The sequence below is a fragment of the Mustela erminea genome, chromosome 3 (assembly GCF_009829155.1).
Source record: "Mustela erminea isolate mMusErm1 chromosome 3, mMusErm1.Pri, whole genome shotgun sequence".
In the NCBI taxonomy this organism is placed as follows: Eukaryota; Metazoa; Chordata; class Mammalia; order Carnivora; family Mustelidae; genus Mustela; species Mustela erminea.
The window spans coordinates 99,006,468-99,032,054 of NC_045616.1; the positions used below are offsets into that span (position 1 = coordinate 99,006,468).

The following is a 25,587-nucleotide window of genomic DNA, read 5'->3' on the forward strand; positions in this document are numbered from 1 at the left end:
CCTCGGGCAACCGTCGGCCTGGCGCGCGGGGCTGGGCGTGGCTGGGGAAGGGCTGAGGGAGGCGGAGTGGGGCGCCTGGGACTGCTCGCCTGGCTGTCCAGGGCCCAGCGTTGGCCGGACCTTCCCGCCACCCCGCGAGGACCCCCGGAGGGGCCGGGCTTGCGGGTGGCGGGAAGAAGCCCGGAGGTTTTCCGGGGCGGGTCCGCGCCTCCGCCCCCACCCAGCGGTTCAGGGAAATTCAAACGTAAACGGCCATAACAGCCACACGCCAAGCTCCTAGAGGCCAGGACGACCGCGGACGTTGTAATCTTATACCCGCCCGGCGGAGAGGGCTCGGAAGCCGACCGGAGGCCTGACCGCTGTGGAGTTACGTAATGGGCTCTGGTGTCCGAGGTTCAAAACCCGCTGCGTGCCGGTGCCAAATGCAAACCTTTATTTTTCTCTCGGAGGGAAACCGGTGTATGCCAACACCTCCTCGCTGTCAAACTGACGTATGCCTGCGTGTCTTGAAGCGACCGAGCCCGCAGAAAAGCCAGAAACCCTGACTTGGGAGTCGCAAGTGACATTAACGTGTAAAGGAACCCGTACAAGCGGCTAATTGTTTTGCTGCACTAAAAACCAATGCATCAAAATCTAAACTTGTGTAAATTTTTTTTCTTAAGAAAAAAAAAAAATGATCCTTCAAATGTAACTGACAACGAATGCTAGTACAATGTCCGTTATCGCTTTGAAAAGTTTTCGCTCTCAGGCTGACGTTTGCTGGAATTTACTGTGCCCTGCACCGGGCTTTTCGTGGGTTATGCCTACATGCGGCCGCTTTGAGGTGGGGGAACTGTATCTTTTCCCTTTGAGAATTCACCCATTTAATAGACGAATTTCCTTAAGGCTGCCTGGGAGGGGCAGGATAGCATTTGAACCCAGTTTCATTTTGACTCCAGAGCTTCGCCCTTAAACTATAATCTAGGCCACCTCACAACCTAGTAGGAGCCCATCTGTAGAGTAATGACAGGTTAGCTACCTTAATAATGGTAGTAATGAAGACCAGAATGTTCTTTAAAAATTAATCAAGTCATGTACATAAGAATTAGTGAAGGGCACCAGCCTGCGTATCACCCTGGGGCGATATCTGGGCACCCGGAGTGAAGATGATCGCCTTATTGATGCTTCTCTTTACTGCCCTGTTATCTAAAATACTACGCTGAGAGTTGAAGTTGGTGTTTGCTGAAAAGGAAATATTCAACTTTAATAACTTAAGGTCTTGAAAAGCCAAATTAGTGGTGAAGAAATGAGACTTAAGGAAGGTGAGTGCTGATCCGAGGTGATGGAATCCAGCCTTTCTGCTACAGAGTTTGGTTTTCACACCATACTCCCGTCTGCCTCAGCCTTTTAAAAAATATTTTGAATTTTTAAGTATTTTCTTTCCACTTTTGAAGTGTTCGAACTGGATGTGAAGTGATTTCGGGCATGATCTGTGTTACTCTCACGCCCATGAAGCTTTCTCTTGATAGAATCCCTCAATTTCAGATTATGTGTAGAAGACTCAGGTTATGTGCTCTTATCTGAAACGACAAAGACACTGGAGTCAAACAGTTGAAGATTTGCTACTGTTAGCTGTGTGACTAATGGAAGTTATTCCTTGGTTTCCTCAGAGGAAAATGGATTCCTACCTTGCAGGGGGGCTTGTAAAGATTAAATTTTAAATATATAATCTAGGATGAGTAGTAATTCTTTTTTTTTTTTTTTTGAGATTTTATTTATTTGACAGAGAGAGTACCAGTGGTGAGCGGAGGGAGAGGGAGAAGCAGAGTCCCTGCTGAGCAGGGAACCAGGTGCAAGGCTCCATCCCAGGACTCCGAGATCATGACCTAAGCCCAAAGCAGATGTTTCACTGACTGAGCCACCCAGACACCTCTAGTAATTCTTCCTAGCAGTAATTCTGTCTCCAATCAAAAGCAATTTTAAAAAATGGGAGGAAAAATAGAAAATCTTTTAGCCAGACTAAACATACACTTCCCTTATTCCTTTGGCTATTCCCATGCCTAGCCCTGTACCCGAAGTATTTTCCCTCTATTCTTTCATAATAAGTTTGTCCAGCCCTCTTCATTTAAATAAGCCCTATAGGGGCCCCTGGGTGGCTCAGTCCTTAAATATCTGCCTTCGGCTCAGGTCATGATACCAGGGTCCTGGGAATGAGCCCCACATCTGGGTCCCTGCTCAGCAGGAAGCCTGCTTCTCCCTCTCCCACTCCCCCTGCGTGTGTTCCTTCTCTCACTGTCTCTCTGTCAAATACATAACTAAATCTTTAAAAAAAAAAAAAAAAAGATTTAAATAACTAAGTCCTGTAATCCCATCACTGCCAACGTTTTCCCCAATTAATTAGAAGAGAGGTAACAAATAGCATGTAAGTTTGGTGACAGTGCTTCTTCATTTAAAAGGGCAATCATGATTTCAAATGTGCTGCCCTATTTTTCCTTTAAACCTTCCCTTTCTTGTCAAAGCACATGTTCTGATTATTGGTTGGGCTGTGTGTGTGTGTGCACACACGTGCATGTGCATATATATATATATATATATACACACACACACACAAACATGTATATATATATCCACCAAGACTCAACTTGCCGGGACATTGTTTCCCTCTTCAGTACTCTTCCCACAGCACAAAGCTACTTGATGACCTAGAGACAACTTATTGGACATTTGCCCTACTTTCTGTATATCGTTTGGATCTGAGACAGCACAATACAAGATACCTATCATACCTGGCAGAGGGGCCCAGACTAGGATGGGGATAGGGAGGCAGGAAGAAAGGAAGGAGATATGGAAATCTTACAGTAACCCAATTTGTGCGGGGAGAAAGGAATGAGATCTGAGCATACAGTGCAAACAAATGGGCTATCTAGGGCTGAAGTACAAGACAAATATTGCTAAGTGGTATCTCCTTAATATATGATTGCTAACTAAATGCAAGAAGAAATAAATTAATACATGGTCTTCTACTAAGGCCACATTGTTTCTGTTTAATACACTTTGCAAAGTTAATACTATTTCCAGTTATCATGAAAGCATAACAATAAATCATGTTTCAGAAGGTTGAAATATCCAGCATCCTTTCAAATTAATTTTTATTTTTGTGTTTTAAAAAGAGCATAAGAGTTTTAAAGGTGTCTTTATCATCTTCAAAAGCATCATTCTCTGGCTAAAATTAACAAGTCAGGAAATGACAGATGCTGGCGAGGATGTGGAGAAAGGGGAACCTTCCTACACTATTGGTGGGAATGCAAGCTGGTGCAACCACTCTGGAAAACAGTATGGAGGTTCCTCAAAATGTTGAAAATAGAACTACCCTATGACCCAGCAATTGCACTACTGGGTATTTACCCTAAAGATACAAACGTAGTGATCCGAAGGGGCATGTGCACCCGAATGTTTATAGCAGCAATGTCTACAATAGCCAAACTATGGAAAGAATCTAGATGTCCATCAACAGATGAATGGATAAAGAAGATGTGGTATATATACACAATGGAATACTATGCAGCCATCAAAAGAAATGAAATCTTGCCATTTGTGGCGATATGGATGGAACTAGAGGGTATCATGCTTCGCAAAGTAAGTCAAGTGGAAAAAGATATGATTCCCTGATATGAAAAAGTGGAGATGCAACATGGGGGGTTAAGGGGATAGGAGAAGAATCAATGAAACAAGATGGGATTGGGAGGGAGACAAACCATAAGTGACTTTTTTTTTTTTTAAAGATTTTATTTATTTATTTGACAGAGAGAGATCACAAGTAGGCAGAGAGGCAGGCAGAGAGAGAGGAGGAAGCAGGCTCCCTGCTGAGCAGAGAGCCCGATGCGGGACTCGATCCCAGGACCCTGAGATCATGACCTGAGCCGAAGGCAGCGGCTTAACCCACTGAGCCACCCAGGCGCCCCCATAAGTGACTCTTAATCTCACAAAACAAACTGAGGGTTGCTGGGGGGAGGGGGGTTGGGAGAGGGGGGTGGGATTATGGACATTGGGGAGGGTATGTCCTGGGGTGGGTGCTGTGAAGTGTGTAAACCTGACGATTCACAGACCTGCACCCCGGGGATAAAAATATATGTTTATAAAAAATAAAAATAAATATATTTTTTTTTAAGCATCATTCTCTTAGCAAAGCTGCATGAAATTTATATACTGCTCCAAGTTGTTTTCTAAACTATTAAGATCCGGATCTTTGATAAAAGTAGAATTGGCAGAGTTCTTTTAACCCAGTGATTCTGTCTTAGTGATAACTTAAGATTTAGTTAAAAGGAGAAACCAATTTGCATTCTTGCATTTCAGTTTTATTTCATGCCAAAATATGGCCATAATGCTACTTTACTTATAAAAGTCGTCTTTAAAGCATTTCTTAAACCAGTATTTATGCATCTGGTTTTCAACATTTCTTCTTTTTTCATCCTACAAAAGTATGACCCTTCCTCCTGTATTCTACCTCTTTACCTTTAGAGTGGTAAAAATAAGAAAGTCTAAAGTCAACGTGTAAGACTTATTTATACAGAATTCAGCTGTTTACTCTGATTGGAACTGACCCTGCTCAAAAGTTAAGGGCTTTTCTTTCTCATGATGAAGGCTTTAGTCTTTGATGGATGGTTTTATCCTTACTCAGTAACACTTAAATGTATTCATCTAACTTCAAACTATAGAGATGAGACTTTTCTCATCTAAAATCTTTGTTTCCTGACCCTACATCTGAATTCAAGACAACAGATGAAAAAGGAAAATAATATTTTCATAGTTGATGTACTAGAATAAAATAATGAATTTTCAACCAGATGTCTTCGTGTTCTTCATTACCACAATTTTGGGGTACCATTCTTCTCAGGATGGCATTGTAAAACCAGGACTAAAGACAATAACACCACTCTCAGTTTTAAAGTTTAATAATTTTGAAATAGGTAGAGGAAAAGATTTTAAAAGAAAGGTAGTCTGGCTGAACGAGTCCCCTCCATCCCGTCTTCCCATCCCTACTACCTCTGCTCCAATAAGAGCCTCTTGACTGGGGAAGGAAGGCAATTTGTGGGAGTCACCATCTCTTGTCCCACCCCCGAGCTGAGTTGAGGGTAGGAGTTGAAGATCCAAGAATACAGATGGTTTTTGCCTCACAATAACATTCCCTATTTTCTTCCATCTCTCTGCAGCAGAGCAGAATCCAAGACCAGCCTTCTCTAGAACCATGGTATTTAGCAGCCTAGGGGGAAAAAATGGCAACAGGGGTAGGAGAAGAAATACGAGGAATGAATGTAGGCAGAAGAGGCTAGCCATTTGTGATGGTTAATTTTGTGTGTTGAACAGACCTGGATGACAGCGCCCAGATATGTGGTCACACATTATCTGGGTGTTTGTGTGAGGTTGTCATGCATGAAATTAATATTTAGATCAATGAGCTTTGAGTAAAGTAGATTGCCCTCCGTAATGTGGGTGGGCCTCATCCAATCCACTGAAAGCCTGAAAGGAACAAAAGACTGACCTCCCCAAAGCAAGATGAAATTCTAACAGAAGACAGCCTTCAGCCTTGAGCCTCAACAAGGCTCTCCAACCTGTTGACCTACCCTGCAGATTTCGGACTTGCTCACCTCCCAGTCATATGAGCCAATTCCTTAAAATTGTCTATATATACATATATATTGAATCTGTTTCTTTTGAGAATCCTAAGACATCTTCCCTATGTCCCATTAGAAGGATGTTGAGGAGGTTTAAAAAAAAAAAAAAAAAAAGCCAACAGATTGAAAGAGGGAACAGTGGGAGAGGGAACCCGCAGACCAACCTAGGTGAACAGGTCACCCGAGGCATGATGGAACAGTACACAACTCAGCAGAAGCACAAGGGGCAAAAGTGACAGAGGCCATTGTGCTCCAGAATCATAAGAACTCACATCTAGAAAAGGCCAGTACAGAGTAGAAACAGCAAAACCAAAAAGCAGGCAACTCTCCCTACAGCGGTTAAGAATCTGCCTAGGTAGGGGTGCCTGGGTGACTCAGTTAAGCAGCTGCCTTCAGCTCAGGTCACAATCCCAGGATCTTGGAATGGAGTTCTCAGTTGGACTTCTTGCTCGACAAGGAGCCTGATTCTCCCCTTCCCTCTGCCTGCCGCTCCTCCTGCTTCTCCTCTCTCTCTCTGTCAAATAAATACAATGTTTTTAAAAGGGGGGTGGATCAGACACTTTAAAAAATCCCTGAATTTAGACTCAATCTCAGGAAGGACTGGAAGTATGAAAATGAAAAATGTGAGGGGTATTAAATTTGAATGTGATTGAAGTATAAATCTAAATTTGTCCAGGCCACTAGGAGATAGCAATCCCCAAAACCGAATGGCCCCCTACATCTCTTACGTGGCTGTTCTCCACTGGTAACTTTTTTCCAATACAAGCTCTTCCCCACAAGGGGGAAAAGCTGGCTTCTGGGCCTGGCAAGCCTAAGTTCTCCTAGTAGATTGCAATATAACAAATCTCAGGAAAACTGATTTGCTTGATTGTTCTGGTCGTCAGCCCTGAACCAATTACTATATCCTTTGACCAGTCATGCCTAGGCCAAAATCCACGACTTTGATAAGCAGCGTGTGGGGAGTCTCGGAGGTCAAGGCTATCATCACCAAACCACATGGGATGGGTTCCATAAAGAATGAGGAATGCGTGCCAAAAAGTGATGAAGGAATGTTGGAAAAACAAAAACAGTATGTGTCTACCTCATGAAAGGAGAGAGAGAGAATTAACCCAAGCAGTTCCTTTCTTGCCCAAAATTCTCCAGAGATTTGTTTATTTTTGAAAGCCTGGTGGCTCATTTGGTTGAAGAGCCTACCTTTGGTTTCAGCTCAGGGTATGAGATGGAACCACGCATCCTGCTCCGCACTCAGCATGGAGTCTGTTTGTCCCTCTGCTCCTCCCCCCAGCTCTAAAGTAAAATCTTTTTTAAAAATAAGAAACTTAAAATGTTAAAATACAGGAGTGCCTGGCTGGCTCCGTCAGTAGACCATGCAACTCTTGATCTCGAGGTTATGCTTTCAAGCCCCACACTGGGCACAGAGCTTACTTACATGCATACTTGCATACATAAAGTTAAAAATACAACCTCTAAAAGGCTTAGGATACCTCAAAGTCATATTCATCTAGTTATTAATCCATGCATTTATTCACCAAACATTTGTGGAGGATTTCATTACATGCAGAACACAGGTGACTAATGTACACAGTCCCTGCTCTCAGGAGCCCGACAGCCCAGCTGTGGACAGGCAATCATAAACAAACTCTGCCTCCCAGTGCCAGGTACTAACAAGGAGACGTGAACAAAAGGATGCAGGTGCATCAAGAACCAGAGAGGTTTCTGTGCTGGGGAGGAAGTCACCTCTTGGAAACAGATGATCTCTGAGCTGTGCTTGGAAGAATTTCAGCCTCCAGGGACTGGAAGATGAATCCAGTACTCTGTGCAGACCTGTAAATGGCAAACCACAGGCCTCAGGGAGAATTCGAGGGAAACTCCAGAGGGACTCCCTAATCTCCTATGGTGTGCTTTTTATTTCAGACCACGCTGTGGACAGAGTGCTTGAAACTAAGAATTAGTAAGGTGGTAAAGGAGGCAGATTTTAGTCAACAATTAACTTGAGGCCCAGCTTACCATGGTCAAGAAAAATGGAAAATTAAGGGAATTGCCGTACAATTAAAACAAGTAGATTATTCAAATTGTATTGATACCTTGCCTAAGGCAAAACTAAGGTAAAAAACCAATTAAGCAGGAAATTTTGTTGAGTAACTCCTGTGTGCAAGGCATTACACTACATCCTATGAAAGAAATTTTTAAAGTGTGAAGTGTGATTCGTTCTCTCAATAAAGGTATTTTGTGTGTAGAAATGAAATATACAGGGGGTGCCTACGTGGCTCAGTTGGTTGAGCGTCTGCCTTCAGCTCAGGTCATGATCTCAGGTTCCTGGGATCCAGCCCTGCTTCCAAGTGAGCAGGGAACCTGCTTCTCTCTCTTTCTCTGCTCATCCCCTTGCTCATGCATCCTCACTCTCTCTCTCTCTCTCTCTCTCTCAAGTAAGTAAATAAAATCTTAAATGAAATATATACACAAAAAAGTAGGTGAATCAATCAGGCTATGAATGATGTAGGTCCAAAGGAGTGAGGTTGATGACAAGTGTCTGGAGAATGAATTAATCCCCACAGGTCAGGACAGCATGAGAGGAACCAATTTTTCAGGAATAGAACTATTCTGTAATGTTAGATGACTCTATATTTTGCATAAAATGTATATATTTATGAATGCTGAATATGAGTACCTGGGATGTAATGCTACCAGAAATATTCTGTTAAAGTCTCTGAAAAGACATGACATTGTGAAGTAATTAGGGACCTCTCTTATTTGCATATATGTTGAGTAAAGGGGCGACTGAAACTCTCCTATATTGCTGATAGGAGTACAACCACTTCAGAAAATTGTTTGGCTTTTCCTTATAAAATTAAAAATGCACCTATTCTGCAGGTCAGCAATTCTACTCCCAAGACAAATGAAAGCACATGGCTACTGAAAGACTTGCAGAAGAAGTTTTTTTATAAAAAGATTTTTTTCTTTAATAAAAGCCCAAACTGGAAACAATCCAAATGCCCGTCAAGAGAATGGACAAATAAATCACGGTGTAAGTACCATTCAGCAATTAAAAAGAATGAGTTATAGATACCTTCACCAATGTGGATGAATCTCAGAACATTATATTGAGCAACAGAAAAAGTACATTTTATATGATCCATTTACATGAAATTCAAGGACAAATAAGTGTAATCTTTTTTAAAAAAATCAAAACAGTGGATGTCCAAGGGGGGGAGAATTGATTGGAAGGGGGCATTAAAGAACCTTCTAGAATGATAGGGTCACGGGTATATGGACACAATTATATGAGCTCACTAGAGTATACACTTAATATGTGCATTTCACTATATGTAAATTTTACCACAGTAAAAATAAATGTATTCTGGTCTCTTATAGATTAGATTTTTAAATTCCTGAGACGTACTTCATAACTATTTTTTTGTAAATAGACAAGTTTCCATCTCATTTGTTATTTGAATTCTAAATATTCTGTGGACTCTAATACCTGTGTGATTTCTTCAGGAGACAGAAATTTTATACAGTCATTTTTTTAAGACAGTGACTTGATCAGATTTAAAAGATGCATTAAACTAATATAACATTGCATGTTAATTACACTTCAATTAAATTTTTTTTAAGATTTTGTTTATTTATTTGACAGACAGAGATCACAAGGAGGCAGAGAGGCAGGCAGAGAAGGCGGGGAAGCAGGCTTCCCGCTAAGCAGAGAGCCCCGTGCGGGGCTTGATCCCAGTTACCCTGGGATCATGACCTGAGCTGAAGGCAGAGGCTTTAACCCACTGAGCCACCCAGGCGCCCCTTCAATTAAATTTTTTATTATTTTTTTTCAATTAAAAAATTTTAAATAAGGGGTGCCTGGGTGGCTCAGTAGATTAAGCGTCTGCCTCTTGATTTCGGCTCAGGTCGTGACCTCAGGGTCATGGGATCAAGCCCCATGTCAGGCTCAGCACTCAGCATAGAGTCTGCTCCAGATTCTCTGCCTCTGCTCCTCCCCACCATGTGCATTTTCTCTCTCTCTCTCTATTTATCTCTCTCTCTCAAAGAAGGAAACAAAATCTTTAAAAAATTTTTTTAAATAAGAAAATAATATAAGATGTGTTTGAGTATGAAGACAGAGGTGTTCAGGCTGAAACGAGTTACTTGTAGAGAGTACTTTGCCATTTTTGATTTGGACAGATTGGAATATGTTGGACTATGAATACTACAAAACTGAGAACTTCATAAAGAAAAAATAAAATTCTACTTATGAAATTCTGATTTGCACTATTATATTCATTTTGCTTTGTAAGATTGCATATTTAGACACTGATCATGCTATCGATGGCATACAAATACTGATCTCTAGCAATCCAGGGACCTGAGTTCTTTTAATAACAACAACATTCTAAACTGAAGGCACACCATAAGTTTAATTCAGTAAGAGTGGAGAAGGAATTTTTAATAAGGGGATGAGGAGAAGGGAGAAAAAAAAAGGGACTTATCAGAATCCGGGGTAGCATTGTGACTTACAAAAGAGATCTAGTATTCAAATTTTATACTTTATATTTAAAAAGCCAAAAAATCACCTATCATTTCAATAATACATATTTTAAACTTCGATTAAATTTTCTCAGCCAAATGGGCTTTGTTTAAAAATTTTTAAAGTTTGTTTTTGTTTTTGTTTTTTTAATTTTTAAACTGGCTGTGGTGGGGGAAGACAGAAATCCTCCTGCCTCTAAGGGGTTTTTTTAGATTTGAGGTGGCAGATGAGAATTTTGTGTTTATCACAGGAGCTCAAGGGATGACAGTGTTATGAGACACTGCCGTGGAGAACAGACAGGAAATAGTGCATGCGGCTCCTGCCCTTAGTCTCTCTGGGGCTCCTGAGTTACAGCAGAGCCATATAAGTGAATATACAATTACCTACCAGAAGTAACTAGGTCAGACAGCTCGCCATGTCATCTACGACTGCCGAGAAGTTCTGCTCTGACACCCCTTTAGAAAAACCACCCTGTAGTGATTTGAATCAGCTCCACGAGGTTTTCAGAAAACCGTTGTCATTTAAAAGAAATTGGTTTCACTTCTCTAATCTTGACCCCTGAGTTTTTTGTCATTTACTATATATTTGCTGAAAGGGATTTAAATTGGGCTGAACTCAAAGCAAGGAAGGGAGAAAAGAGGTCTCCATGGTCATAGGGAAATCACACAGGAGAGAGCCCCGCATTTTTCTTTTCAAAAGTAAAATGGATCCAAAATGGGGGCTTCACCCCCAAATATTTAAAGTCATTCCTCCTATGAACTCCTGTGGCGTTATCATCTAGAGCAGTCATTTGGAACCTAGCATATTGCTTTCGGGTCTGTCATTTCAACCAAACCATAAGACTCTTTAAGGCTGATGAACATTCTTGGGTGACACTGCAGAGGATGAAATATGGTTACTTATCTGTCCATAGGCCCCCATATTTGAGTAGAGCAATATACAGCAAGAGATGCCCTAAGTACCCTGGCCTTCACTGATTTCATGACAAGTCTACTTTATTTAAGAGCCACTTCTGCATACTTCCTTTGAGCAAAGGGCACTGGTAATCATGAGCCAAGAGATACACTTAAAATGTCTCAAACAACAATTTAACAACTTTGTAAGACTTCCATTTAGAAAACTTATTTTTTTCTTATTCTGGTCTGAAGGTAAGAATCTGATCTGCAACATTTATTTTAGTCACCACTTATTATTGATAAAATAGTACTAAGTGTCATAAATAATAACAGACAATGGAAAGCTTTTTCTCCTTAAATACCAATAGCCTATTTCAGTTTCAGGTTTACTATGTCATCTCACATGCTTCCTCCAAATTTGATCATGATTATTGTTGAAGAAATTTCAGGAAATGAACCACTTGTTTGAAAACGCATTTTTTTTAAATGGATATTTTTTAATGGAGTGTTACCTGCTAAAGCTATGAGAAAGCAAACCACAGATGTTTCATCCACCCCAAATGAAATCTGGTTAACATCAGATATGCTGTGACATCTAAAAGATATTCAGCCAATAGGACAAATATCAAACACAAGAATAAGATATGTGTATCATGTATTAGCAAGCACAAGGAAATGTGAAAGCTTGGAAATTCAGTGGAAGGGAGTTACAGGATTGCATGTTAGAATCAGGATTAGCGCTCTGTTCTGGATCACCAGAAAATACAGAAATACACTACTTCCCTCCCATTTGTCTCTAAAAGTCCCCAAATGATTTCAGTTAGGAGATTAAGCAGTTGAAGACCGAGATGCCTGATCTCTTTCTGCCATTGGGACGGGTGGAGAGAAAGACCACAGAGAATATTTCAGGTACTGATTTGACTGATCGCTAGACAAATAAAACCGAGAATATTTGCGGGACCAATGGAGATATGTTAGGGTTCAGGTAGCATAAAGTCAGGACAGTGCAGGCTTTAGAATCAGGAATATCCAAGTGTGAATCCTGCATAGTCACGTGCTTTGTGACCTCTAGCAAGTTACTTAACATCTGTGAAACTCCATTTCCTCATTTGTAAAAACCAGAGAAAGAACTGCCTCACAGGGATATTAACAGAATTGACTACATTAATGTACACACAGTCTATCTGGTACTTATTCAGGACTCAGTAAGTATTTATTCCGCTTCCTTCCTCTACAAAAAGAGATATTAGAATTTTTGCTTCCCAATTTTAAAAGCGTCTATTCCACTTAGAGTGTAAAACATTATACCAGTACTGAGAAAAATCAGTGCCCCTTACAACACTGCATTTTCAAAATGTTAACGGTTTTACTTTGTCATGTTAACGTTTATCTTGGCAGAGAGTCAACATCTACACAAATATTGCATAGCACATGTAGTGATTGACTTACTAGAATTTGATTCTCTTTCACAAACTTTCAGTGAATGCCCGTATGGCTAGCTCTAGAGAAATCACAAAGTAATCAAGACACAGTTCCCACCCCAGAGAAACTGACAGAGTATGTAAGGAAAAGCCAATGTTAGGACCTCTGACATGGGCTCGCCTGAATCTTTTTATAATTATCTGTAAGCCAACCTCTCTCCAAACACATGCTATGCCTCTTGAGTTTAGACTTCTTAGCCAGTTTTTATCATTTTATTGATTATTGTTTAAATATTCAGGTATGTTTTGATTGGCTTGGATTGATTTTTATAATAGAAAGAATACATGACTTTCAGATAATGTTCTCAAAACATCAATTGGCACCTAGTTAATGGGCATCTTGCAAAAGATAGAAGGAGAGGAGATCTATTTTTCTTAGATCCTATAATACTTAAACCTAGATTTCTGCTTTGCATGTCCGTCTACCACTTCCACGTTTTGAAGAGGGCAAAGAAAAAAAATGCACACTCTCTGCCTGACCACAAGATCAACCACTACTGCATGCTGGCCAGGAAAAGGGTAGTATTAAGGGTGTAGCCATCTGCTTGCCACAGACTGCTGGTGAGACAAGAAAAGCTAATTAGCACCCCAACCCTCACCCTTACTCCTCCCTACTCTCCATGCCTCCACCATCTGGCTGGCCTCCCTTTTCCTCTACCGCACCAGCTTCTTTCTGCATCCTCTAGCTTGGAGAGGTCAGAATCGTTTGCCTCTCCTAGCAAGAGATAAGAATAGGCTTCGGCAGCCACCCAGACCATGAACTTCTAAAATTTTAAAGGAAATTGCACAAATCACCTCCTCTCCCCTCCCACCAGCAATGCTCTCTTTCACTGGTGCCTGTTATTTTACTGGAAACATCTCTGCCCAAGAAAATCATTAGGTTGGCAATCCAATCTGTTTTGTAATTGACAATTGTCTAAGGATAGGCAAGCACCTAGTTCCTGCACTGAGTCTCTTTTCACCACTTTAACTGGGGTTTGGGGGACAGCAGTGGGATATAAAATCATTAAGTAAATATAGTACATTTCACCATAAATCCACAGGAAATGGTGAGAAGTAACTTTGGTATGAGGCAGCAATGACAACGCAAATGTCATCACTAATAAAAGATGTCAGAAAAATAGGACAGCGGTGAAGCAGATTAAGATTTTGAGACTTTGTGGACTAAAAAGAGTGAAACTTCTAACTAGTAAACAAATATAGATTTGTTTACTATTAACAAGTCTACTTACCTACTTACCTGAGAAATAATCCACTGTGGATAAACTGATGTTTCATTAACAAAAATCCTTGTTACTAGGTTACTTAGATTTAGTTACAATAACAACAGTATTGTTTTTCTGTATTTTGTTCCTATTCTGGCTTATTTTTTTCTTTTTTTCCTACCTTATAGTAATACAAGCAAAATACTTTTTAAAGAAAATCTAACCGTGTCCGCATAAAGGATGAAAGGCGGTAGAAAAAGAGCTTTGAAAATTATAAAATGTATATATTGGCTCAAAATAAGATGATTAGAATATTGGAGATAAGCTTCAGTTAAGCTTACTATGAAAAAGACTTGCTCCATAGCTGTATTTCAAACATAGCAGTATAGGGACACCTGGGTGGCTTGGTCAATTAAGCAGCTGCCTTTGGCGCAAGTCATGATCCCAGTGTCCTGAGATGGAGGTCCACATCAGGGTCCTTGCTCGGAAGGGAAACTGCTTCTCCCTCGACCTCTTTTTGCCTGTGCTCGCTCGCTCTCTGTCTCTCTCTCTCTCTCTGACAAATAAATAAATAAATCTTAAAAAAAAATTCAAACATAGCAGTGTAAATTTTTTTTTTTTGATGGGGGGGTGGGGGGCAGGGATACCATGAGGTTTTGATGTCAGAATTTTTGCCTTACTAAACAAACCTGCTAAAAGAAATTGTCCAAGAGTGTCTTTTCATTTTTGTAACAGAATGAAAGGGAGAGCAACAAACTTCACTTTCAAGTATTCTGAAATGGAGAAAATTAAGCTCTGACTCCGCCCCGTACAGAACACCAGATGCTTCCTACCTGTAGGGAAGATCTGTAACTTTTTCGGGTTCTCACCCTCTGAACTGTCTTCCTCCATTTGGGGAACTCCTCACCATATGAGTCTTAGCAAGAGATAGGGTCTTCCTCCTATTCTAGATGCTAAAAAAGCCAACCAGCCAACCATTTCTTTTGCAAGCCTAGGTTTGGCCAGGCAGAGGCACCAGCCCCAGAACTTGACGCAAAGCAGTGAAAGAGTGGCAGATTTGTTCAGGTAGCTACGTCCAGTTTCCAAAGGCAGCGGGGACAGAGCACCAACCTATATGCAGTGTTGGTGGGGGTCACAGCTACAGCTACAGAATCTACCCTTCCTGGGCGGCAACAATGACCTTCCCAGAGAGGTTCTGGGATCCTTGGCAAGTGGTTTCTTTTAACCTAGGGCTCTAGCCATCCCATGATCCTGTGAATTACCTGATGGTCTTCAGTCCCCTCCTTTTCTGCATAAGTGAGAATCAGGTTCTGTGCTTGCATCCAGGAACCCTAAGGGATACAGTGGGAAAGTGACTTAGAATTAAAAAGAGAGGAACCAGGGAATACAGTTTCTCATATAAGCTATACACTGCTCACAAAAGACATGTAGTTGAAGGTAAGAGCATTAGTAAAGAGGCATGTGTGTATTTTTTCCTTAAGGTGAGTCAGGGAGGTGTGTCCAGGGGGATATATGGGGGAAAGACCAGTTTCAGTAATGATCTAGAAATAAGGAAGGGAAACCTTATCCCTTCATCTAGGTCCAGGCCTAGATAACTTACATGGTTAAAAGTGCAGGAGTACAAATTAACTGAGGCATTTCACAATTATATAGAAAAACAACAGAAAACAAAATAAAGTACATTAAACACATGAATGCAAGTGAGGGGATTGGAAATAGGAACAGGGGACAGAGATAGAAGGAATGGTTAGAGCAACTCTGGTACAAAATACAGGGCTTGCGTCTGAAGGCTTCTTGTGCAGTTTCCTTCACCCCTGTGATCTCCAGAAGAAAAAGAAACTCTCCAGCTGTGACCTTCAGGCATGGAGATGAGCAAAGCAGAAAACTGCCTTTGGGGAGGGACTGAGCCCCAGGCTGCTCCCCCCAGCCCAGGAGCAAATAGGCAGCAGGGGGTTGTCCAAACATGTTCCATGCAGATCTGTGGGGCAGAGGATGATGACGTTAAAGACCCTTTTTTATAAACAAAACTCTTCCCAACTAAGCCTAATTTTAGTATAACATATCTTCAGTACCATGTTTGGGGAAGATGAAAGAGTTGGTCATAGATTGTGGTGATGGTTACAGAACATCATGAAAGTAACTAATAGCACTGAATTGTACACATAAAACGCCAAGGTTTGTCAGTAGGGTGGTTCTTCAAAAAGTTAAAATCAGAACTATTCTATGATCCAGCAATTGCACTACTAGGTATTTACCCTATAGAGAATACAAAAAGATTGATTCGAGAAGACACACGCACCACCCCCCCGATGTTTATAGTACCATTATCAACAATAATCAAATTATGGAAAGAGACCAAATGTCCATGACTGATGAATGGATAAAGAAGATGTGATATATATATACATATATATATATATATGTCTCTGTGTGCGTGTGTGTGTGTGTGTACATTATGTATACACACATGTATACACAATGGAATATTACTCAGCCATAAAAACAAAATCTTGCCATTTGCAATGACATAGCTGGAGCTAGAGTATTATGCTAAATGAAATGTCAGAGAAAGAAAAATAGCATATTATTTTACTCATATGCGGAATTTTTTTTTTTAACTAGGCTCCGTGTCCAACATGGAGCCCAGCAAGGGGTTTGAACTTACAACCCTGAGATCAAGATCTGAGCTGAGGTGAAGACCTGAGCTGAGATCAAGAGTCCAACCTTTAACCAACTGAGGCCCCCAGACACCCACTCAAATTTGGAATTTAAGAAACAAAATAAATGAACGTGGGCGGGGTGTCCAGAGGCAAACCAAGAAACAGACACTTAACTGTAGAGAACAAACTGGTGGTTACCAGAGGGAAGGTGGGGGCGGGGGCTGGGCTAAATAGGTGATGGGGATTAAGGAGGGCACTCACTGTGATGAGCACTGGGTGTTGTATGTAAGTGTTGAATCACAAAATTCTACACCTGAAACTAGTACTACAGTGTATGTTAACTAACCGGAATCATAATAAAAAAAGGGAAAGGGGTGCCTGAGTGGCTCAATGAGTTAAAGCCTCTGCCTTCAGCTCAGGTCATGATCTCAGGGTCCTGGGATCGAGCCCCACTTCAGGCTCCCTGCTCACTGGGGAGCCTGCTTCCCTTCCTCTCTGCCTACTTGTGATCTCTGTCAAATAAATAAATAAAATCTTTAAAAAAATAGGGGAAAATGACAAGATTTTTTTAATATATTTTACCACAATTTAAAATATTAACAATGTAATATACCAAAAACCTTTGGACTTATACAATTTGGGGGGGGGGATTGTATTGTATCTGACTGACACCTCAACAAAACAGTTAACAATTTTTCATAGCATTTAGGATTTTCACTTTAAAGCATTTGACACTTGGTGCTAAACATTGCAACCTTTTTGGGAACTGACAGATTGTTCTTCTTATCTAATGGGTAACTAGGCTCTTCCCTTCATAGCACATTACGCGGCTATATCAGGGACAAGAGAAACACAAACGTCTCCGGGTTTGAAATACATCAGGGGTTCACCACTGAAAAGAAATAGAAGGGAACAAATAAGAATGCCACAGAGATGGACACCCTCACCCAGATATTTACATCCCTGCCAGAAGGAGGTTAAAAATTACCTGGTAAAAATGAAAACCGTGCTTGGATATAACGGGCCTTCTGTTTTAATCTACTAGATTTCATGAGAAGCTGTGGGCTCCTGGCCCACCCGGTGTAGGACAGCACCCCAGAAGGCTCCCTGTGCTCAGTCACCCACAGCTGCAGGGTCTGAGCTGCCCTGGGAGCCTGGGCATGGCCAGCCCCGCAGCTGTGATGGGGACAGTCTCTTCATTTCTAGACAGGTGACTGAATTTGCCCTGCTCATTCTTATCCCCAGGCTCCTCCCTCCACCTGCAGTGTCCTTTCCACTTGTCCGAATCTGACCCAGACCTCCAGGGTCAGCCAAAATAGCACCTCCTTCCTTTCCTAGTGCCCCGCTGGAGAGCCACCTTCGAGACAAACCAAACTGTTTTCCAAAATGATTGTAGACACCATTCTCAGATATTTTTGACCAGGAAAGAAATAGGGGATGGAAATCAGAAGAGTCTAACAGCTTCTCATTTTTGGCATGGGTAAGGCAAGCAAAACAGAATTGGCTAAGGAAAAATACCCTCCCTACTACCCCCTACCATTCTAACGAATCTGCATGAAAACTACAAGTTTAGGCCTTGTAGATCACCCAGCGATCTTTCAATATCAAAAAATGCATTTCTTTAAAACTATTAATGTAATCCACCTTGTGATTTTAGTATCTTAATTCAAAGTAACGGCCTCTTTACAAATCACTCTTCTATAATTATTATAGAGAAAACAGGTGACAAACATATTTATTCCTTCCTAGTTTGACATTTAACTTTTGTTAAATTGCTATTAATTTCCATTCTTGGTGGCTTCCAAGGAAATGTTTGCATTAACCTGAACAGTTGCCTCCCAATTTTTTAAAGATCACACAAATGCAAATAATGATAATTATTTTTCATTTAGGAATACAGAAGCAATGGGCTAAGTGAATCTTTTTTTTTTTTTTTTTTTTTAGATTTTACCTATTTATTCATGAGAGACAGAGAGAGAGAGGCAGAGGCAGAGGGAGAAGTAGGCTCCCTGCCAAGTAGGGAGCCTGATATGGGACTCCATCTGAGGACCCTGGGATCATGACCTGAGCCAAAGGCAGATGACTTACCATCTGAGCCGCCCAGGCACCCCATTTTTTAAAAAAAGATTTCATTTATTTGAGAGAGAGAGAGAGTGCATGCATGCCTGAGTGGAGGGAAGGGCAAGAGAGAGAGGGAGAGAGAATCCTAAGCAGACTCTGTGCTGAGTGCAGAGCTGTTGTGGGGCTCAATGTCACAATGCTGAGATTATGACCTGGGCCGAAATCAAGAATCGCATGCTTAATTCATTGATCCACCCAGGTGCCCCTGGGCTAAGTCAATCATAACCCCAATTACTCTGTATAGGGCCCTAGCTCTTCATTCATTCATTCATTTATCTATCTATCCACCCATTTCTCCATTCCTTATAACTTCCCTTCTCCACTCTTCTTTCCAATTCCTATAGGCAACCATTTCAGATGTTCAGTGTATATTATTTTGTCTACTGTGTAATTATAAAATGTATACATTTTGTATACAATGATACACTTGTATAAGTGCTCTCAGGTTGTAGATCTCATTCACTGTTTCTTTATTCCCTGAACAAGGTCTTGCTGTGTCTACATCTAAACCGTGGGACTTCATGGTGGACACCGTCCGTGTCTGGCACCCACTGCCAGCACCTGCCTCTGCGGACGCCGGCCATGGTGAACAGTCTTGCATGTGGCCCCTCATGGACCTGAGAAGGATCTGTTGGATCACAGGAGATACGGACATTTATGGTGAAGAAGTACTGTCCACTGCTCCCCAGACTGCTGCCTATGCTAGTCTACAGGTGCACGAGGTTTCCCACAGGCCTACGCGTGCACTCACACTTGGCATGGAAATGAGAATATTTGTACGGCACACCACGGTGAAAGATAAGGAAAACAGGCCACGGATTCTGACAACCTTGGGCCCTCCAGCCTCCCTGAGGCGGAATGTCAGCTCACATCACAAGGCATTTCTCCGTGTCACAACACAGATGAGGAATGTCGGAGTGGGATCCCCTCCCCACGGCAACTATCCTCTGAAAAAAATGACTCAAGTGGCAGGATTGTGTGGAACGAGGGAGAGCTGCTGGTTCAGTGTCATGGGGAATCTCTTTTGTAATCACTCTTCCACCAGAACAGTAGCTATTGCTGATCCTTCTGCCGCAGTCCTGGGAGCAAATGTTGCCTCTTTCCATTTAAGGACAGAGCAAATGAGGACAGAACGGGTCCAGGACTCACAGCCAAGGGTCTGGGGAATTAAGTGGAACTCAGGACTGCTTGACTGCAAACCACGATCTCCTATGCTTTCCTGGAAAATATTTCAAGAACAAGAGGCAGAAACAAAGGCTGCACTAGAAATAAAGGCTAAAGAGATTAGCCTTGCTTCTTTGGGGGAACATGGAAGAGCCTAGCTAAGGGCTCCATGACCCGCCTGCCCTGTGAATGCTGCTGATTCCAACAAGAGCACAGGTCCCTTTCTTTTGTTTTGTTACCTTGGGTTTTTAGGAATTTGGGTATGGCAGTTGAGATACAAACTGATAAACTTTATTTGGAAACATCTGATGATCTGAGAACAATCGAGCTTGCTTTGTTAGTTGTGTGTGTGTGTGTGTGTGTGTGTGTGTGTGTGTGTTTTGTTTTCCTTTAGAAGTGTAAATTGAGTGACTAATGTGTTTTCACAGTCTGTGGGCTGAGGTTGACAGAGAGAGTAAAATAGGCATCTTTTCCATTCCTGAATAATGAAAAGAAGGAAAATATCCCCCAGAGTTTATTTTTTAGAGGACTCTAAAAAGATAAAACAAAAAACCCAGCTTATGGGGTAGGATGATCAATAGTTCAACAGATGATATCTTCATTGATTCATAGGAAATAGAATAGTTGTTGCAGTCTGGAATGAGAATTTTCAGGATTTCCATATATACTGAGTTCTGGAAGAGGGAGAAATATTTGCTCATATGCTTCTCTAGAAATGAAAATAATATACTAACCAGGCAGACAGCTGATCTGTGCATGTTTGGCCTGCATTTTGTAATTTCTGACAACACCATGAGCTGAGGACAGGGAAGGACTGACACAATCAACTGTTTGTCCAACCCGGGGGGTCACCCAAGGCATAATGAGTAGTCCTCTGACCTTCCAGAAAAGCCTTTCGGCCATCTTTCCACCTTGGGTTTTGCGTTAGCTGTGTGAGGTCCAATACATCATGGAAAAGAGACTTAGAGCATTAGTGAGAGACATAGAAATAAAGACAGTCTACCAAAATAGTGACTCCAACAGTTATAATTACATGTACATAATTTAGACACAGTTAATGATGGTCTTCCATTTACATATTTAGAAAGACTATAGATAGCATAATGTTTGGATGTGATGAAGTACGATGATATCAGAAAATACATGCCTGCATCTATATAGATACACACATTTAAGACGAGAAGCCAATTAACACCTGTGACATATCACAATAATGATATATTTTTGGACCTTTTTTAAAAGTTAAATTCTATTTACAATTTTCTTTATTTATTCTTATTTTAGAGAAAGAGACAGAGAGCGCACACACACACACACACACACACACACACACACACACACACAAGCAGTGGGAGGGGCAAGGTGGGGAGAGGGATAGAGAATCTCAAGCAAACTCCCCTCTGAGAGCATGGAGCCTGACACAGGCCTTGACCCCATGACCCTGAGATCACAACCAGAGCCAAAACCAAGAGTCAGCCAGTTAAACTACCCAGGCACCCCCAAAGTTACATTCTACTTAAAAACCCAACTAAATAAGAAATTGGTTCTTGTCTGTGTGTTCATAACAATTGCCAGTTTTTTTGCCTCTCACATATCTCCCATTGCGTACCAAGATGACAGATTCATCCTGGATTTTCCACTAGTCACATGTCTGCCTCTTATTACTGCACCAGGCCTCATTTAATTAATAAAAGAAGTCACAAAATTAAATAGGAAAGAATGCATCATTTAATGTGTTCATCACTCTACAATGGAAAATAACCAAGGTTTGCCTTTAACCATACTATGTGGTTACAGTATTAAAGTCGGTACATGGGTGGCAGTGGACAGCCCCCTTCTCTCTGAAAGCCTCCACAGAGCCCACAGGAGTGGATTCTTTTTTTTTTTTTTTTAAAGATTTTATTTATTTATTTGACATACAGAGATCACAAGTAGGCAGAGAGGCAGGCAGAGAGAGAGGAGGAAGCAGGCTCCCCGCAGAGTGGAGAGCTCGATGCGGGGCTTGATCTCAGGACCCTGAGATTATGTGAAGGCAAGAGGCTTGAACCCACTGAGCCACCCAGGCGCCCCTGGAGTGGATTCTTGGTTCTCCTAAGTCTTGCTTCGGTTGTTTGGTTCTACCCTATCATCAAGGTTGACTGGGCCAGAGGTGAATTCTGAGCAAAGAAGGAACAGTCGGTGTCTCTCTCCCAGAAAGTGGACATTTTGATCTAGAAATGTTTGAGGCAGCAAGCACTCTATGGAGAAAGTCTCTGAAGGTGTTCTTGTTCAGCAAGGTCCCCAGAGACACCCTGCTTCTGCCCTCCCAAGGCCTGGTGCCCCTCTTCCGTGCACTGAGGAGATCCTCCAGAGTTCTCCCACAATGCCTCAACCCCTTGGTTTTTGGCTTAAACTCTTTCTCTCTCTCACTTTTCTTTTTCTTTCTTTTGTTTTGTTTGGGTTTGGGTTTTTTTGGTCACTTGTAACCAGAGAAAAACTGAATTTAACATAAAAGGATATACATGTCTAACAGGATGTTACTTCAGTGCTAACATGGGATTTATGGTTTCTGGTAAACTGAAGATCACCGGCTCATGTTCTGGCTAATTCTATCCTTGCTGGAGTACAAGAACTCAGAATAGCCACAACTGACATGCTTGGAATTTGAAGGTAAGTTAAAGCTGTGTGTTAGAAAATGATTTGAGGAATTTGCAGAAAAATGTGGGGCCTGTTAACTTAAACTAAACTTCTCTTTCTTTTTTCTTTTTTTTTTTTTTGAGTAAAGAATGGCTGAAAAAAAAAAAGTGTCTGTTCGACTTCCTTTTAGAATCCCAATATCACACAACAGACTATGAATTTCTCTAAAAGTTACCATTCAGTTTCTTATAACCAAATGAGAGACTTTTCTCTGGTTGAGCCCCAGATACGAATGCTCACGCTGACCTACTCAGGATGTAAAAGTCCTAAGTCATTAGACAGCAGTGAGATTTCAAAGAAAATGTAGAGAGCAGGAAATGGAGCTGAACTCTTAGCAACGCATGCAGATTACAGTAGCAGCCAGAGAGTGTGGTGTCCTCTTCCAGCACCTTCTCTGGGCTGGCTGATATGGTCTCATGGACCCAGTTAATGCTCAAAGAACTTCACAGGTGCATATTGTCTAATGTGAGGCAGGACAGCATCATTATACCCAGGGAGTCTCCGGCTTCTCAAGTTCAGATGAAACCAGCAATCTTGGTTTTGTCTGACACTCAGGGTGTGTTCCCCATTAAACTAAAATCCTAGTAAACACCTGTGGTGTCTTCTTCATGATCACTATCATGAAAATGAACTGAATGGTTTTGCCCCTCCTTTTCTTCTGCAAACAGCAATATCTAGCTGTACCTAAAAATCTCCATCAAGGGTGTGGGTGGAATTTATTTGATCTTTTCTGTGCCCCAAAAGAAATGGCCTAAAACAGGGGGCTGTCTGGGGAAGACTAAATGTGTTGATTTGGTTAGAGTTCCAATCTGTACCTAACTAGAACATCCTTTTATTGATTCCTACCCCATCCACCAATTAATTAGTGTTCTTTATCCTTCAAGGAATTATTTACAAGAGAAGATACTAAAAGAATTCATATGGGGCACCTGGGTGGCTCAGTTGGTTAAGTATCTGCTTTTGGCTCAGGTCCTGATCCCAGGGTTTTGGGATCAAGTCCCACATTCTGCTCCCTGCTCAGTGGGGAGTCAGCTTCTCCTACCCCTCCTCCCCAAAATAAATAAAAATTAAAAAAAAAAAAAAAGAAGAATTCATAGGCTTACCTTTCCCTAAGGATGTCTTTTAAGACCAACTTCCCCTGATCTAAATGAGAATTTCAAACATTTCCTAGGGGTCTCTCAGTGGTTCAGTGAATGAGTGTTCATGTGAACCCACAGTAACAACTCTCACCACGCTTTAACTCCCTGAGCGCCAAAACCTTGTCTAATTCATCTTTGCATCCATAACACCTACCAATATGCAAGCTCCAAAAACCTTGGTCAAAAAAGCATATATTTATCTTTCCTCTTCTAATTTCATTCTCAGGAGGAGCAAGAGCCACATGGATTTGAACTTCAGGTGGAACACAAGTCTGACAAACTGCACGCACAGAGGAAAGAACTTCAGATACATCTTAATACATCTTTATCCAATCAAAGCAAAACAGTCAATACAAAGAGATTTCAAATGTAAAGAGTCTTCAGTCAAGTTGTAGAGATTAAGCAAAATGTATAAAAAGACCCCTCAAAAACTCAGGGCTTTGCTCTTGGAATCAGATGAGTTGCCCTGAAAGCAAGCTCCGAGGGGGGATCCAGAGTGGGCTGGAAATTTGGGGGAAAGATTCATGTGAGATGTAGAGCCCATTCCGGCTGCAAAGACTGGGTGAGAGACAAAGCCACTCCCACCTCCACAGGGGTTCCTAAATAGTCACCACCCTACTCCTTTCAGTTGGATGATGAGTCAAACCAAAATTGTCATCAAAGCAGCTAAGCCTTTTTTTGGTTTTTGGTTTTTTTTTTTTCTTTTCTTTTTTTTTTTTTTTGTATCCAAAGCATGACAGGGAAAATTAAAAAAACAAAAACCTCAGTAATAAAATAGTGCACTTAAAGGAGTCACTTATTTATAGTCTTTGGTAAGTGTCCACTAAAGGGTTAACTAAGCATCTCCCTAGCTGGAGTATATGGGGTGGGCGGTGTGGGATGGGGAGAGAAGGACTGATTTCATCCCTTATTTGCTCAAGCTTTTGCCCAGTCTGCCTCTGAAAATAACTTTACCTGGAGTTTAAGTGAAATAGGGGTCTAATAGAGCATCACGTGAGAGATTAGAACAGGGGAATAATAAGGAATAGAGAATAATAAGGAATTCAGAAACAAAAATCTAATGCAAAAAATGATGTTGAATTGTATGCTTTAATATGTCTAATAGTTTTAAGTTATATGAATTTTACCTCAATAAAAAAAGAACAGAGCAACCTTAATTTGCCATCTTAATTAGCGAAGGTCATGAAATTTGTTCATGCTACTTTGTGTGTGTAGGTGTTGGACCAAGACTAAAGGTAATTTAGCCTTGTGAAGAAGTCCTGGACAGGGACTTGAATTTTGGTCCCAACTCAGTTTCATCTTGAGGAATGTTTTTTTGTTTTTTGTTTTTGTTTTTGTTTTTTAAGATTTTACTTATTTATTTGAGAGAGAGAAAGTGAGAGAGAGCATGAGAAGGGAGAAGGTCAGAGGGAGAAGGAGACTCCCTGTGGAGCTGGGAGCCTCATGCTGGAACTTGATCCCAGGACTCGATCTTGGGACTTGATCTTGGGGCTCCAGGATCATTACCTGAGCCAAAGGCAGTTGCTTAACCAGCTGAACCACCCAGGTGCCCCATCTGGAGGAATTTTTTTTTTTAAGATTTTATTTATTTGTTTGTTTGTTTGTTTATTTATTTATTTGACAAAGAGAAATCACAAGTAGGCAGAGAGGCAGGCAGAGAGAGGAGGAAGCAGGCCCCCCACTGAGCAGAGAGCCCAATGTAGGGCTCCATCCCAGGACACTGGGATCATGACCTGAGCTGAAGGCAGAGATTTTAACCCACTGAGCCACCCAGGTGCCCCTCAATTGGAAATTTTTTTCTGATTTTCTTTGATTCTTTTTTTTTTTTTTAAGATTTTATTTATTTATTTGACAGAGAGATCACAAGTAGGCAGAGAGGCAGGCAGAGAGAGAGAGGGGGAAGCAGGCTCCCCACTGAGCAGAGAGCGCGATGCCGGGCTCCATCCCAGGACCCTGTGATCATGGCCTGAGCTGAGGCTTAACCCATTGAGCCACCCAGGCACCCCTCAAGGAATCTTTACAAATTCTTTTGTAAACTATCAGAATTGGAATATGTGATCATCCAGGTCTCTTTCAAA

General features: G+C 41.4%; 1 protein-coding gene and 1 long non-coding RNA gene across 6 annotated transcripts; one reads left to right on the plus strand and one right to left on the minus strand.

The window, feature by feature from the left end:
- Positions 1 to 1,217: 1,217 nt before the first annotated feature.
- Positions 1,218 to 18,537, minus strand: LOC116586644. 3 transcript variants are annotated; one of them, XR_004284094.1, is made up of 3 exons: positions 18,498 to 18,537; positions 15,012 to 15,080; positions 1,218 to 1,559 (listed from the first exon to the last, which is right to left on the minus strand). It is a non-coding gene; the product is annotated as an uncharacterized LOC116586644 (long non-coding RNA). The 3 variants fall into 3 exon arrangements; XR_004284096.1 differs by lacking the exon at positions 18,498 to 18,537 and adding an exon at positions 17,398 to 17,418; XR_004284095.1 differs by lacking the exon at positions 18,498 to 18,537 and adding an exon at positions 15,350 to 15,722.
- A 234-nt stretch (positions 18,538 to 18,771) lies between these two features.
- On the plus strand, positions 18,772 to 24,183 carry LOC116586643. Of its 3 annotated transcripts, XR_004284093.1 has the most exons (4): positions 18,772 to 18,917; positions 19,017 to 19,579; positions 22,207 to 22,343; positions 23,736 to 24,183. XR_004284093.1 is itself a non-coding variant. In XM_032336858.1 (3 exons), the coding sequence occupies exons 2-3, from the start codon at positions 19,052 to 19,054 to the stop codon at positions 23,880 to 23,882; spliced, it is 675 nt and encodes a 224-aa protein (XP_032192749.1). In that variant the 5' UTR covers positions 18,772 to 18,917; positions 19,017 to 19,051; the 3' UTR covers positions 23,883 to 24,183. The 3 variants fall into 3 exon arrangements, 2 of the variants coding, with proteins under 2 accessions (XP_032192749.1, XP_032192748.1); XM_032336858.1 differs by lacking the exon at positions 22,207 to 22,343; XM_032336857.1 differs by lacking the exons at positions 22,207 to 22,343; positions 23,736 to 24,183 and having other exon boundaries at positions 19,017 to 20,006.
- Positions 24,184 to 25,587: the final 1,404 nt, after the last annotated feature.